General features: G+C 48.2%; 1 protein-coding gene across 3 annotated transcripts in view; it reads right to left on the bottom strand.

Moving 5' to 3' along the window:
• CTBP2 (C-terminal binding protein 2) overlaps positions 1-13,519 on the bottom strand; it is a 147,451-nt gene that overhangs the window by 11,874 nt on the left and 122,058 nt on the right. For all 3 annotated transcript variants that reach the window (XM_063340258.1, XM_063340259.1, XM_063340257.1), the window contains 2 exons: positions 2,699-2,853; positions 1,245-1,389 (listed from right to left, as the gene is read on the bottom strand). In XM_063340258.1, the coding sequence (XP_063196328.1) occupies positions 1,245-1,389; positions 2,699-2,853 (300 nt within the window). The remainder of the gene's footprint in view (positions 1-1,244; positions 1,390-2,698; positions 2,854-13,519) is intronic.

Here is a 13,519-nt window from a genome sequence, read left to right as displayed (position 1 = left end):
ATTTTCTACTCGAAACCACACCATTTGGCCACCCAATTTGCCAAGTATAAGAAGAGGGATTACGCTGCAGTATCCCATTACTTTATTCCTTATATTTTTCCTTTCTTGATGTTCAAAGCCTCAGAACATTGTTATAATGGATAATAACAATAAGAGTTAAAAACATGAAGAAACCATTACATTGAGAAGACACTGTTCTCCTCTCGAAAAAAGAATAATTCACTATATTGAGAATTGCTTTTTTAGGAATGACTGTCTGTGAAACTCTCTTATCGCAATTATCCTTGTAAAATGGCTCACGTGAAAAGGCTGTTATTCTTCACTTCCCCAGAGATAACCTTTAATACAACATATCCTAAACACCATTGTAGGACTGCTTGATAGACTGAATCTTGGGATCAGATGATCAAAACCGGTTGTAATTCAGCTGTGAAAATCACAGATACAATAAAGCGCTCTCAGTTGGAGGTGTGCAGATTGCCAAGGGTCTCTGTGACCATCCAAACCAGTATGGAAATTGGGTGGCCCCAGCACCATCTGACAGCCACGCAACGCAGCCTGCACGTGCTCCCTGACCCTCAGTGTGCAGAAAAATCCCACAGCTGGACATAGGGGCTCCTTTATGAAAATGTGGCCCTCCATATTTTGGCAGCCCATGTAACGTGCCCTCCCAGTAAATCTCTTTTTCCAGTTCCTGAAGCACCTTTGATGAGATGGCAAAGGAGGCAGCAGCAACCCAACGCACAATTCCTGCTCCGCCGTCTGACACATTGCCTGCCCAGAGGTGTGGGCACGACTCCGAGAACTAGATCAGATCGAGAGGCTAATCTTGCTTAATAAATATAATAGAACACCCTTCCTCCAATTTTTCTAAAGCTAGATGAACTCTCCTGTGCCAGAAATAGGATAGCCATCCAAATATCCATTGGTACAAGGCAGTACCTGGAACTGGGGACAGTGTGGGAATGAAGGACTCAGACTGGGTAGTTTTAACACAGCCTAAAAGCTGCCTTCTAAAACGGCACCATTTTATTTACTTCATGGTCAAGTTTTCTTGTCATAAGACTCTCTACATGCAAAAAATACAAACTGCACCTGTAATTTTAGGGGCTGAATCAACCTCCCTCTTTGGGGAGGCAACTCCACTTTGCCAGCACGCTCCCATGGGAAGCAGCAGGTACTTGTGCTGGTTTTAATTCCCAGGGGAATGTGGGAGGGAATTGGGGTGCAGGGCTGAAACCTACCAAGCTCCCCCGCGGCTTTGATGTCAATGTTGTCGTAGCCACTGCCTATTCGAACAATGACCCGTAAGGCCTTGAACTTCTCTAGATCTTCTCGAGTCAGCGTGATGGTGTGGTACATCATCGCCCCAACAGCTTCATTTAATACCTGGAAGAGAACAGAGATGTCAGAAGCCACCAGGACTCCTGGAGGGGATGCTGGCACCTCCTGCATCAGGAATATTACACAGTACATTTTTACCACTGTCTGACTCAGGCATGGTGCAAGCTGACACTTCCAGATGTCATCAAACCCATCAGGGGGGTGACCCACCAACACTGAGGCCATTCCCTTTGGGAACGGACTCCATATCTGCAAATTATGATGTTACGTCTGGGGAGAGAAGGCAGAGGAAAACTGACCCAGTGGCTCACCCGGACGCTTTTCCAGGTGGTTATCTGCTAATCCCTCTGCTTCCAACCAGCACTAATTCTGCTTTTAGAAAGGAATTAGGTTTTACGGCAGTGTCTATTGTTTTTGAACACAACTGTGTGTCACTCATAACTTCCTCACCTTCTTTTGTAGGCTGGAAGTGCAAATACCTGTCCCACTGTTCACATTGACCTTTCCTGTCTGTTTTCAACAGTACCTAAGAAGATTTGTGTGAAGCTGTACAGTCACTCCGTCCACTTCAATGGAGATTCAAACTTTCACCGGTGCACACCTTAAGCTACCTCTGTGCTCTGGAAACCCAAGACCTATCCAAATTCTCCAAGACTGGTTCATCTATCATCTATCAATGTCTCATAAAAATCTCCATCCTCCTTCTCCCGCACTCACTATTTGAAGCACTGCAAAGATCAGCACTGATGCTATTTGTAGTTCTCTTTCCCAGATCTTGGAATTGATTTCTGATCCCTTCAAACCTCATTTGAGTTATCTAAATGTGCACAAAGAATAATTTTAAAACAAGTATTTACAAGTAGTTGAGCTTCCAAGCAGAAACACCCACCCCCACTGCCCGGCTCTGCCTGCGCGCTGCCCGGACCTCACCCGCTCACTGCTGGGGAGAAATGAGCTGCTGGGGTGCAGGCAGCCCCCGAGGAGCCCCAGCAGCTGCGGCACGGGATGGTGTTAGCAAAGCCAGAGCAACGGCGCCGCACCCCAGGGAGGTGCAGAGTCCTGTTACTGCTGCACCGAGCAACCAGACTTCAAAAAAATGAGAAACGTTAATAATATTGATGTACAAAATCCGATGCTAAGAGATAAGGTGACTTTTTTTTTTCCCCAAAAGAACATCTGGCTTCTAAAACAGCCTCACTGAATTTTAATCTGCAGCGGCTTCTGATGATGTTATCTGCTGATCGACTCAAAGTGCAGCTTTGAACACTTTTTTGCTCAAGAAGAATTGGCAGAGGAAGGGCAGAGCACAGCGTCCCCCAGCCCGGCCCGCCCGCGCCCTCGCAGCTCACGTTACCTTCTCGTGAATCTCCTGAGTTGATTGTGCGTCACAGAATGCAACCGTCGCCAAGTCCTTCAAAATGGGCATCTCCACAGTACAGTCCCTTCCGTCCAGCAGCGCCACCAGGGGCCGGGGGTGCATGGGGCCATTCATGATTTGAGGGCGAATACCTGCAAGCAGAAGGAGAGCGGCTTTTACACCGGTGGCAGCGGGAAGGTCCCCCCGGCAGCGCTGGTACCTGCACATGGTTCCTGTGTCAGGTGAGAGGCAGTGGCACACGGTTTTCGTTTGTACAACAAATTTTGGGAGATGATGCCAACGCAATGCCAAGTTTAGGCTAAGGTCTGGTTTTCTCTCTGGGAGTACGTCTGTGGTTTTGCCTCATCTGGAGAGAAAACCCAGCGAGGCTTGCTCCCAGGACAGGGATGGACAACCCCATTTCACCCACCTGTGACTCTACGGGGGTGTATTGCTGCTGTGCCGATCCTCACCAACACAGGCCCGTTTCAAGCAAACCACCTAAGCCAGAGCTGCCGGCTTCTTCAGTCGTTTTATTTAGCATCTTAGGAGCAAAACCCAAGCCAACAGGAATTTTCTCCCTGCTGGCAGCAGGGCCAGGATTTCATTCCGCAGATGTACGCTGGCACTTGGTCTGTTTTTTTAAGGAATGACTTTAGCATTTTGACCACCTCAGAAAGACAAGTCTGAATGGACATCCACCAAAAAAAAGGATTGGTTTTAAACTAAAAGAGGGTAGATTTAGACTAGATAGAAGGCAGAAATTTTTTATGCTGAGGGTGGGTGGTGGAACACTGGCCCAGGTTGCCCAGAGAGGTGGGAGATGCCCCATCCCTAGAAACATTCAAGGCCAGGTTGGACGGGGCTCTGAGCAACCTGATCCAGGTGAAGATGTCCCTGCTCATGGCAGGGGGTTGGACTACGTGGCCTTTAAAGGCCCCTTCCAACCCAAACCATTCTATGATTCTGTGAAAAGCACAGGAAGAGTGGGACACCAAAGACCTCTTCAGCATCCCGGCACACATTGTTACGTTACGGATTACCAAAAGCTTCCGAGGTGGGCATGGCAAAGCTCAGCTTACTTTGTAAAACCAAACCCGGTCTATCCCTGCATCCCGCGGGATGCTCTGGGATGCGCAGCTGTAGTCAGCATGAAGGACCAGCATCTATGGGATGAAACAGGTGCAGAACCCACTCTGCCATGGCAGCGAGTGCCCCTGTGCCAGCGCAGGACAGCACTCTTCCCACGCTAACACACACCTCGCCATGGGCTGCTCCCTTGGAAATACACGTATTCAAGGATCTGTTCAGTTGTGCTGCGTTTTTCTCATTTCACAACATGCTCTCCAGGCGGAGGTGAGGAAAGGAACCATCGCCACCAAGGGCCGCAGAAGCCCGATCTTTATATCCTATTTATTGCTCTGCTGGCAAGTCACTTAGAAACTTGTATGCCTCCATTTACCGCTCAGTAAGGGCATTTATTACATTAGGATTGTACAAAATATCTCAGCTATCTTTTTTGACAATTTCTGGGAAAAGCATAGGTGGGGGGAGCGGGTGTTCTGGGCACAAAGTGGTGTTTTATTTCTGCTGCCGCACCATGAGATGGCCAGGCCTGGAGGGTTTGGGTGTGAACCTTCAAACCTCCTCACAAGCAGCCTCAGAGAAGCCACTCTCCTCACCAAAAGACATGAACCTTCCAGGGCTACCAGCCAACATCTGTATTACCTTTAAGGACAGCGGCTGTGCAACCCTTTTATTGAGGGGCTAACAGACGTGGTAAATGCCGTCACTACTTCTGGATCAGAGCATTTTCCCCTGATGCTTTACATCACCGCTATCGCTACTTCCTCGCAGTAAAATCGCTGACGCTGGTAAGCTGGACAACCACGGGGCTTGGCTGAGGGAACTCTGTGGAGTTGGTTTTGGGTATTTTGAGGGGTCAAACATTTCACATGGAGTATTCCAGAACAAATGCTACTGTCTCTGGCACCGTTTCAGTAAGACAGACGAAAATCAAGAGCAGGAGGCTGGCCCTCGCGCGCAGGGCTGGGTACCGCTCCAGCCCTCTGGACTGCGGTCAATGCCAGGAATCATGTCACTGCAGCCCCATGCGCCAGAAAAGTCACAATGAGGGAAAGAAACTTAACGAGAAGAGCAACGCACTGATTTCTTTTCTTTTTTTTTTTTTAAGGGAAAATTACATGTGCCTTTTTGTCCAGATTGCTGTCGGGTAAAGTATTAGCAAGATCTCCACCAGCTGATGTGTATGTGACAGACGTGGGCACTACGGGCCAAAGTGATGCCTCCCAGACTATGCCGGCACCAAGAGCATCGCCTCGGGGAGGGATCTACACTGCTACGTATGAAATGCGGGGTAGTACATAGTTTACATTTATTTTGCACAGGAAAAATTAACCCCATGGAAACAGGCAGGCTTAATGGAGGGGATTTAATGGCTCTCCATTCCTGTTCTATTGAATCTGCTTTAAGAAATGGAAGAACCAACCAAGCCAGCAGACCTGACCGAAGATTTTCACCATTACACATGAGCATTTTTGGAATAGGTCCTTCTCTCCATCTTTCCTACTGAGGTCTCCATTAGCACATACTGGAAGTAATACATTACGTTTGCATGCATTTCATCCAGATGGAAGTGCAACTGTGTTGGTAGGCAGGGTAGAGTGCTGAGACGATTTGGATAACTGAAAGAAGCTTGCCATAAGCAGATAAGCAAGAATAAAAACATGTAGAAACCTCAGAGCGCTTACACAATCCTTATGTGAAGCACTATACCGCAGCTAGATTATTTTCTCAGGTTAACAAGCGAGTGAATTATAACACTGACTTAAATGCTTACTAATGTGTATGATCTTCAAGGCTCAGAGCATCACTATGAGCCTCACACCGCCAACTGTAAATCAAAAGGAATGCGACGCAGGGTCAAGGTGGCCGTGGTGGTCTCAGCCCTGGTGGACACCAGCATCAATTCCATGCCACACGCCTCCGTCTGAGCTTGGAGCTCGGTGCCCACCGGGGACCAGGACCATCCTCAGGCAGGGCAGTGGGCACACAGAGGCTGGTGGTGGCTTCCTGCGAGCATGGCACATGGAAGATGAAACCACAGGTTATCTGAAACTTTGACATTTAATCCGAGCCCCAAAATAACGGTTTTATTATGCTGCCATTACATAAGCTTCTTTGAAAGTCAAACGAAACACAGCTTTTTTTTTTTTTTTTTTTTTTTTTTAAACGGCATCTGTGTCTTTGCTCGGGATTAGGGATGTAATTGTGCATGATGACACAGGCTTCTTAGGCATGTCACCCTCGCCCGCACACAAAAGTGCAGTCGCCGAGGATGAATGCTGGCTGGAAACCGCGAGGTAGTGAGAAGAATGTCTCTCATTTCTCCTACTTCAATGAGGGAATTTACTTCAGCCTGACAAGGAAAGTTTTGAAGCAAATCAATACGAGATGAAGTGCATAATGTATGGAAATTACGTTTTAATAAAAACCATTGTCAGGTTTGCAACTTAAACGGCGGTATATTTTCCTCGCTTGCCTCTCCACCACCCTGCGTCTATTCTTCACCGTCCTGGTTCCTACCTCCTGCACAAAAACATTCAAACCAAAACACTTGGCCTGACAAAACCAAGCGAAACTCAGTACGATATTCTTTTTACCCAAGCTCATACAGCCCGTTGTTCTGCGTGCGACTGCTTCATTAAGAACGAGGTATGCCACGGATCAGAAAGTAATTAAACAGCCAGACACTCCCCCCCCCTCCTAAATTCTGATAAAACATCGCAGCCATTAACCCTTTCGCTCTGCCACACGTTGCAAAACCACTGGGCTCACTCCACCGAGGGCGACGATGCTGTGGAAACCAAGCCCACTGCTGCCTGCTGCGGGCAGGAGGCAGGGGACCAGTTCTCCTTGGGGCTGGGGTGGGAGCAGCTCTCCCTCCCACCAGCCTCACAAATTTGGGGGCTCCCTCGCCATCTGGAGCCGATTTTGTGGATAAAGCCCCAGCCGTTCCTGCAAAGTTGCAGCAAATATTGTTCGATCTGCATTTTTTTTTTTAGGCGTTTTTCAGCTGCCCGCAGACCCTCGCCAGCATTGCAGGAAGAGCTTGGTAAGGAAGAAGGAGAGGAGGAAGCGTTTATGGAAAAAAAAATAGAAAAAAAAAAAAAAAAGAAAGGTTTTGCAGTCACAGTGAGAACTCAAACTCCACCCCAGCTCGCAGGCAGCACCGCTTGTTGCACGCAGCCCCGTGTATAAAGTGCTTTTGTTTCATTTTTAATACACAAAGCCTGCTTGTCCTCTCCTGCCGCTCCTCCCCTTTGCCACCCACTTGTATCCGATCCCAATGGCACCCCTGCCAAGAGAATTAGGGAGTGCTCCCTGCTAAATGGCAGCCTTTGTGTGACCGCAAGACGGCTGGTACTATCTCACAGAAACAAAAGCAGAAGCCATTTGCCTAATTCTTATTAATCTCAGTTGCCTACGCCGCACAGCATTAAAAAAAAAAAAAAAAAAAGGGAAGAAAAAAAGGTTTAAATATGTTCACTCGCAGTATATAAAAGTGCATCAAGAAGCGATCCTGACACTCGCCTGAATTACCCGTTCACAACAAAGTAGCTACAGTTTTACAGTCAACTACACACTTTATTAAACAAACAGAAAAGAAACAGGAAATTTCCCCTTGCCTGGAAAATGTTGCCTCCACATTCTTCTTCTTATTAAAAACCACACATGGCAGTGGAGGAGGAGGGAGGGAGGAGGAGGGGGGGGAACCCACACACGATAAAATACTACCACTTTTCAGTGCGTTGCCTCTCCTTTCGTCTACGAGGGGGTATCTTCAAACAAGCAATCCCGCGGCCCACAGCTGCAACATCTCAAGACAAATGTCTCTTTGAACACGGAGGGAAAAGAAAAGGCTTTTGTCCTAAGCCACAGAAGAATAGTCTGAAATTGCGAGAGGAGTCACAGTCACCTCTGTGCGGCTCCCAACTCTTCCGAGCACTCCCTCCAGACTTTGCCGAAGCTTTTAACTAATCGTAGTTCTTTCCCAGCCCTTGAATAAAATCATGTGAGTGCCAGCCAAAAAATCTTATGCTATGCACACTAAAGGGTTTGTATATGTCACAGTTGCTTTTTCCCCCCTCCACTCCCCTCCTCCTATTGACTTGCACATACGGCGTTTTTTTTCGAGTTGTCTCAAATGGATTTAATCTGTGCCATGCTGCGTTTTATGTTTGTTTGGGTTTTTTTTTTATGTGTGTGGTTTTTTTTTTTTTTAAACTTAAAAATGAAACATGCCTTTCCATGCGGAGAATGCTGAAGGAGGCTCCAGAAACGGGCAGATAGGCTTTAGCACCACAAAAACAACCACAAAGCACGGGGGGGAAAGCAAGGCTGCGCTGATCTCATCTAGCACCCAGAAACGAAGGGCCAAATTCTTTCTTGATGTGTAAATCAACTGGTTTTCAGCATCAGAAACAACACCCCGCTTGCTGGCAGGATTCTGGGAGACACCCATCTCCTGGTCTTGCCCAGTTTGTCCCAAATAGGTAAAAGCAGCCCAGTATCATCGTCATCCCAATCCCACGCTCCTGTAGAGCGCCGGGACACGGCAAAGGAGGGCAATGCCCCCTCTCCAGCGCATGCAGCGGCTTACGGCTTGCAGCAGTTGCTTCTTTCTCTTTGCAGTTGCCATCCTCATTGCCAGCTGCAGCAACAGTTTAAGAGACAATCCCCATCCGAGAAATAAGGAAAAAAAAAATCTGCATCTCACTCCCAATTTAATACTGTTAGTGCTGCATTTGTCATTGCCTGGCAAAAGAGCGGTGCCAGTTAGTTAACAGAGGGATCTAGGTGGCCTTTATGCAAACTACCTGGGAGCCATCAAACTGATTTTCAGCCATGGAAGCCAAAACGGAACCAGAGCGCTGCCAGTGCACCGGCAGTACTGGCTACAACGCTTCATTCTCAATGGGAGAAATGCAGTACATGGGGAACCACCCAGAGCCGGTCCGAGGGAAACACCCAGGAGAAACGGGCAGCGCTTCATGGGCACACGCAGCCCTCTAACACACAAGGGTCCTGCTGACCCTGTCGGACGCTTCTGGATGCCCAGGAGAGTCCTGGAATGGGAGGATGGCGTCGGGAATAAGGAGAACAAAGGTTTATTACCCAAAGCTGGTACTCACTTGTGATATAAACATCAAAAGACCTGTCAGCTTCCCTAAAATCCAGTCCCTGAGCACAAGACAAGGGGATTTAGGCACATATTTCTCTTAAACTTACATCACCATTGCTTGAAGGCTCCAAATCTTCCAGAGGTTTACTGTCCCAGCCATCACCCCGGCTTTACAAGCCGGAAAGCCGGTGTCCCACAGTGCCTTTCCAAGGTGGCTCAGGGGTCCCCACTCCTTGAAGGCTCTGGGTCACCCTCTCCATGGGCTGTAAACCAGCACTGATCCTGTTTCAGGGGTGCACGGAGGGGAAACCTCTGGGGTTGGAGCTGAAGGAAGGTTTCTGTGCGGCCAGGGACAGTTTTGGAAAGCCCTGCGGATGCTGCAGGAACACTCTCTACTACCGCAGCATACTCACAAGTGATGCTCTGTTTTTCACTTAACTTTTCCTGTTAATAAATGCTTCTCATAACAAATGCATAGGCAAAGATGAAATACTTTATCTCGCAAGTCAGTGGAAAATGGATATTTACTGTTACTTCTAATTGTAAATACTCTGCAGGCACTTGGTACTGTGCAGGCAGAAGCCACACAAATACACCGCCAGTTTAGAAAGTGACATCTCTTTTTTTTATAAATAATCACGGTGTGTTCTTTTTTAAAGCAAAGCATCTTTGAGACTGACAGATTCCTAACAGGAAAAGACTGTGAAATCTTGTTTGGAGGAGACCTGGGTGTTTGAATCGATGTCCGTAATGTGGCTGGAGCTGACGGGCTCCATGCTCGCAGCCAGGGCTGCTGTGGGGAGGTGGGACAACGGCAAAGCAGAGGTGACTTCCAGCCGCCTGGGAAAACCCACAGGTCCACGGCAGTCCCCTCTGTCGAGGGAAATCACACTTCAGAGAAACTCCTGAGCTCCAGAAAGACAGGCAAAGAGGCAGCGAGGCCCCGCCGTGAGGGGCAGGATTCTAACGGAAAGGAAAAACCTCGTACCTGCTGTCGGGAAGAGCCTGTGCAAATTCCTGACCTCTCCAGCACGTTTCCTCCCGTCAGCCTGTAAGAGCTGGCTTTTGGCCAGTTCCCTTTTCAGATAACTTTTCAGGGCTTCCTTTAAGAATGTATTTTTAAAAATTCATAGGAAATTCCCGTATAAAACGATATCCTTATTAGCTGATACAAACGCCGTGATTACAATCCCCAGCTGAACTACAGAAGTAGACAGCAACCACAAACAAATGCTCAGTAAAAATACAGGGAGTATTTTTATACATGGTATACATGTATACATGTTATTTTCTTACTCTTATTTGAATTCCTGCAGGCACGCACCAGAAACAGATACACCTCTTCACCTCCTTTTGCTTACCCCCAGTCAAAGCACTGAGATGCGCGTAACCCACTGTGATGCCACAGGGATGCAGTCTTGGGGCAGGAAAGCCAAGCACAAGCTTTGCAAAACTCTGGAGCACTCTTCCTCTATGAAATAATCTCTGGACTGAACTAAATCTCATCCAGGAGCACTCTAGATACAGACGCAAGCATGTAAACTGGTGTACTACAATAAAAAGGTAATATAATAGTAATTTGCAGTCTCTGTTGTGTACCTGCCATATGAAATTGTTGGTGTTTTGGTTATTCCCAGGCTGCCAAGTGGGTAAATCTGTGTCTACAAACACCAACCTGTAACTTTCTGCCCCAGCTCCCACGTGGGTTAACAGGAGTGACTTCCAGAGGAGCTAAGCAACATCTTAGGGTGAAATTCCTAAAGGCCGCAGATGGCGATGGAAGATGGGGGGTGCCCGAGGGATGCGCTGGCCCCGAGGGTTGGCCAGGGACCCCGAGAAGCAGGAGTGTGGAGCAGGGGATGGACGGATGGGATGGCGAATCCGGGGGAGGCATTGGGAGCTGCCAGAGCACACGAGAGGGACAGCAGAGCAGATGGGAGAGGCCATATGGGGTTGTGAGGGATGCTACCAAGAAAGCTAAAAGAAGCACCTAAAGAAAAAATGCTTGCTCAGAGGAGCTCTGTTTCTTGCCGTCTTTTTTTTTTTTTTTTTTTTTTTTTTTAAGAGAGGGATGGGAAAAAAAGGGGAAAAACCCAGTTAGGGTTTGTGTTGTGGTTATGATTCAGACACCATGCGGACTCTCAAACTGCCCCATTGCCCAGGGCTGAGCTTTGCAGTTCCTATTAAAAACAGCATGGAGAAGGTAGCAAAAAACCCAATAAATTCTCCTTGAACATACTCCATTACCAAGCCCAGTACTGAAAACAAATTGTATTCGTATTGCTTAGAGGATGGCTTTCTTTATATGATCCAGAAACCTGAGAAAATGCTTTCTCCCCAGTGCTGCCACTTCAGCTGCAGTATATATCCTTTACGTTTCACAGGTGTGACGCTCAGCCCTGAGACACACATCCCAGCCACATGGCAGCACGCAGGAGGGACGACATCCCATGACCAGCTCTCCTTTGGGTCCTTCCCTATCCTCTTCATCCTTTTATTTTTCCCTTTCTATCCAAATGGAAACAAACTACAGTAGTAAAAAACCAATGAGCTGCTCCAGGAAATGGACAGCTTTCATTATTTCTTTTTTTTTTTAGAAAAAGATAAAATAAATGAAACCAAGGAGAATAATGCTGATGCTTCACACGAGGGCACAGGGGAGAGCCGCTGATATTAGCCATCTGGGTAGGAGGCTGCTCGGACTTCAAATCACCTCAAGGGATTCAGAGGCTGTAAAGACGTTCTGGAAAATGAGATAGAAAAATCAAGGCTAAAGATGAGCCTGCCGACCGGCAGCGACAGGCCTGGCACGGGGACAGCCTGCAACACTGCTGCCCGGGACCACCACCAGACCAGCAGCGGGGGCTGCCAACAATGCACCAGCGGGGTGGGGTGCAAACTCAGTTTTATTGCACAGACGGACAACTGACAGCCCTCTGGTTTACACTGGAAACTTCCCTCAAAACCAAAAAGGTAATGCATCAATGCAAGCACTGGGATTCACATTTCGGGAAGCAAGAGGGGGTTGAATCAGCCTAAGTGTCCGTGTGCCACTGGTACCTTCTAAACTTGTGTTTGTACATTAATTATGAGCGATTCCGAGTGGAAAATAAAGAAAATGCCACATTGTGAGATTCTTGTAGGACTTAAGTTACTCTGGTGTTAACCACTAACATTAGTCCTTCCCATCACGCTCGGCAGAAAGTGCTATTCATCTTATGAGCAAGATATACATAAGGCTTTCTATGTGCTGCTCTGATTTGCTGCTGGCCTTTCTGAGATCTGCTGGAGGTTTTCTGTAGATCCCAGAGGAGGGTTGGAATGGCGTCGGAGGAGTTTCTGTGCTGGGGAGGACAGTGGTAGCTGTTCACTGATGGCTTACAGCGTTCCCTGTACGGTGATGCTCCTACAGATGAGCAAGCTGGTGAGACAGGACCACTCTGCTGGTGTGGGAGCCTGGGCAGCCTTCTGGAAGGTAAATTCTCCTCTCCATGTCCACCTGTAGCTGTTGTCATCTCAAGTCATTCATTTGCAGCAAGAAAGCAGAACAACCCAGTGAGGATCCAGCCCAGGCTTTACATAATGCTCTTTCCATGAAGGCAACATGGGAGCCTTCAATGAAAGCCCAGCGTGACTTTCAGAGCCTCCCCAAAGCAACCTTTGGCCAAGCACAAAGTGCCAAAAAGGGCTGGCAGCTGCCTCGGTTCCTCCTGCAAACACCACAGATGGGCTGTGGCCAGACCTGTGACCACCCAGCGAGCACCCATAGCCCTGGCCTGGGGTGAGGGATGGTTTTAATCCTTTAAATCCAGCTGGACATCTCCAGGGTCTTCACTTAAAGTGATAAAAGGCGCAAAACCTTCAAGCCACAGGCAGTGAGAGATGCCGTTTGTGGAGACGCACACCAGCAGAAACAGAAGCAGGCGGGTTGTCTCCGAGCCCTGTGAGCCCCACCATGCATGCTCCCAGGGGCTCTTCCACAGCATGAGCGATGCTTGCTAGCTACTAAAGGAAAAAAGATGGTGAGCTCACTCCAAAACCCACAGATCTTGCCAAGGCCTCATCTCTTGTAAGACCTATTAAAATAGCTGTTGGGCACTTGCCAAGCGCACAAGCCCAGCTGGAACCGTCTGTTCAGCGACCCTGTTGCAAGGTCATCCCTTCTGGAGACCGAAAACAGACACCACTCGACCTACGAATGTGAAACGTTTCTGCCGAGGGTGCTGGACGTTGGATAACTTTCTCCCTTCCTCTTGCTGCTCCTGTCCGCGTTCCTGCTCTCGGATCCCCACCCCTCTTCCACGGCTAAGATCAAACGAAGGAAACCTCAGTGTGGAGAGGAAGCCCAACCACCGCCACGTTTCCAGCTTTTCTGCAGCATGTTCGCAGCCCATACAGGGCTCCTGCTTTTGGCATCCAATTTTCTTGCTTCAGTTCTTCTCCCTTTCTTTCCCCACCCCAGTCAGTACCCAGAGCTCCCTGTGTTCTCCCATTGCTCTTTAAGGAATCTGAGACCAAGTCTGCTTAGTGCAGAAAGGATGGTAAAATGGAAATACATGAGTGAGGGAATAACCCTGGAAGGTCCTGGGAGGTGCTGAATGCCTGCAAATCCC

This window comes from Chroicocephalus ridibundus, chromosome 6 (genome assembly GCF_963924245.1).
Source record: "Chroicocephalus ridibundus chromosome 6, bChrRid1.1, whole genome shotgun sequence".
NCBI classification, from domain to species: Eukaryota; Metazoa; Chordata; class Aves; order Charadriiformes; family Laridae; genus Chroicocephalus; species Chroicocephalus ridibundus.
Note: the sequence above shows the minus strand (reverse complement) of the source record. Positions and strands in the feature narration are given on the sequence as shown.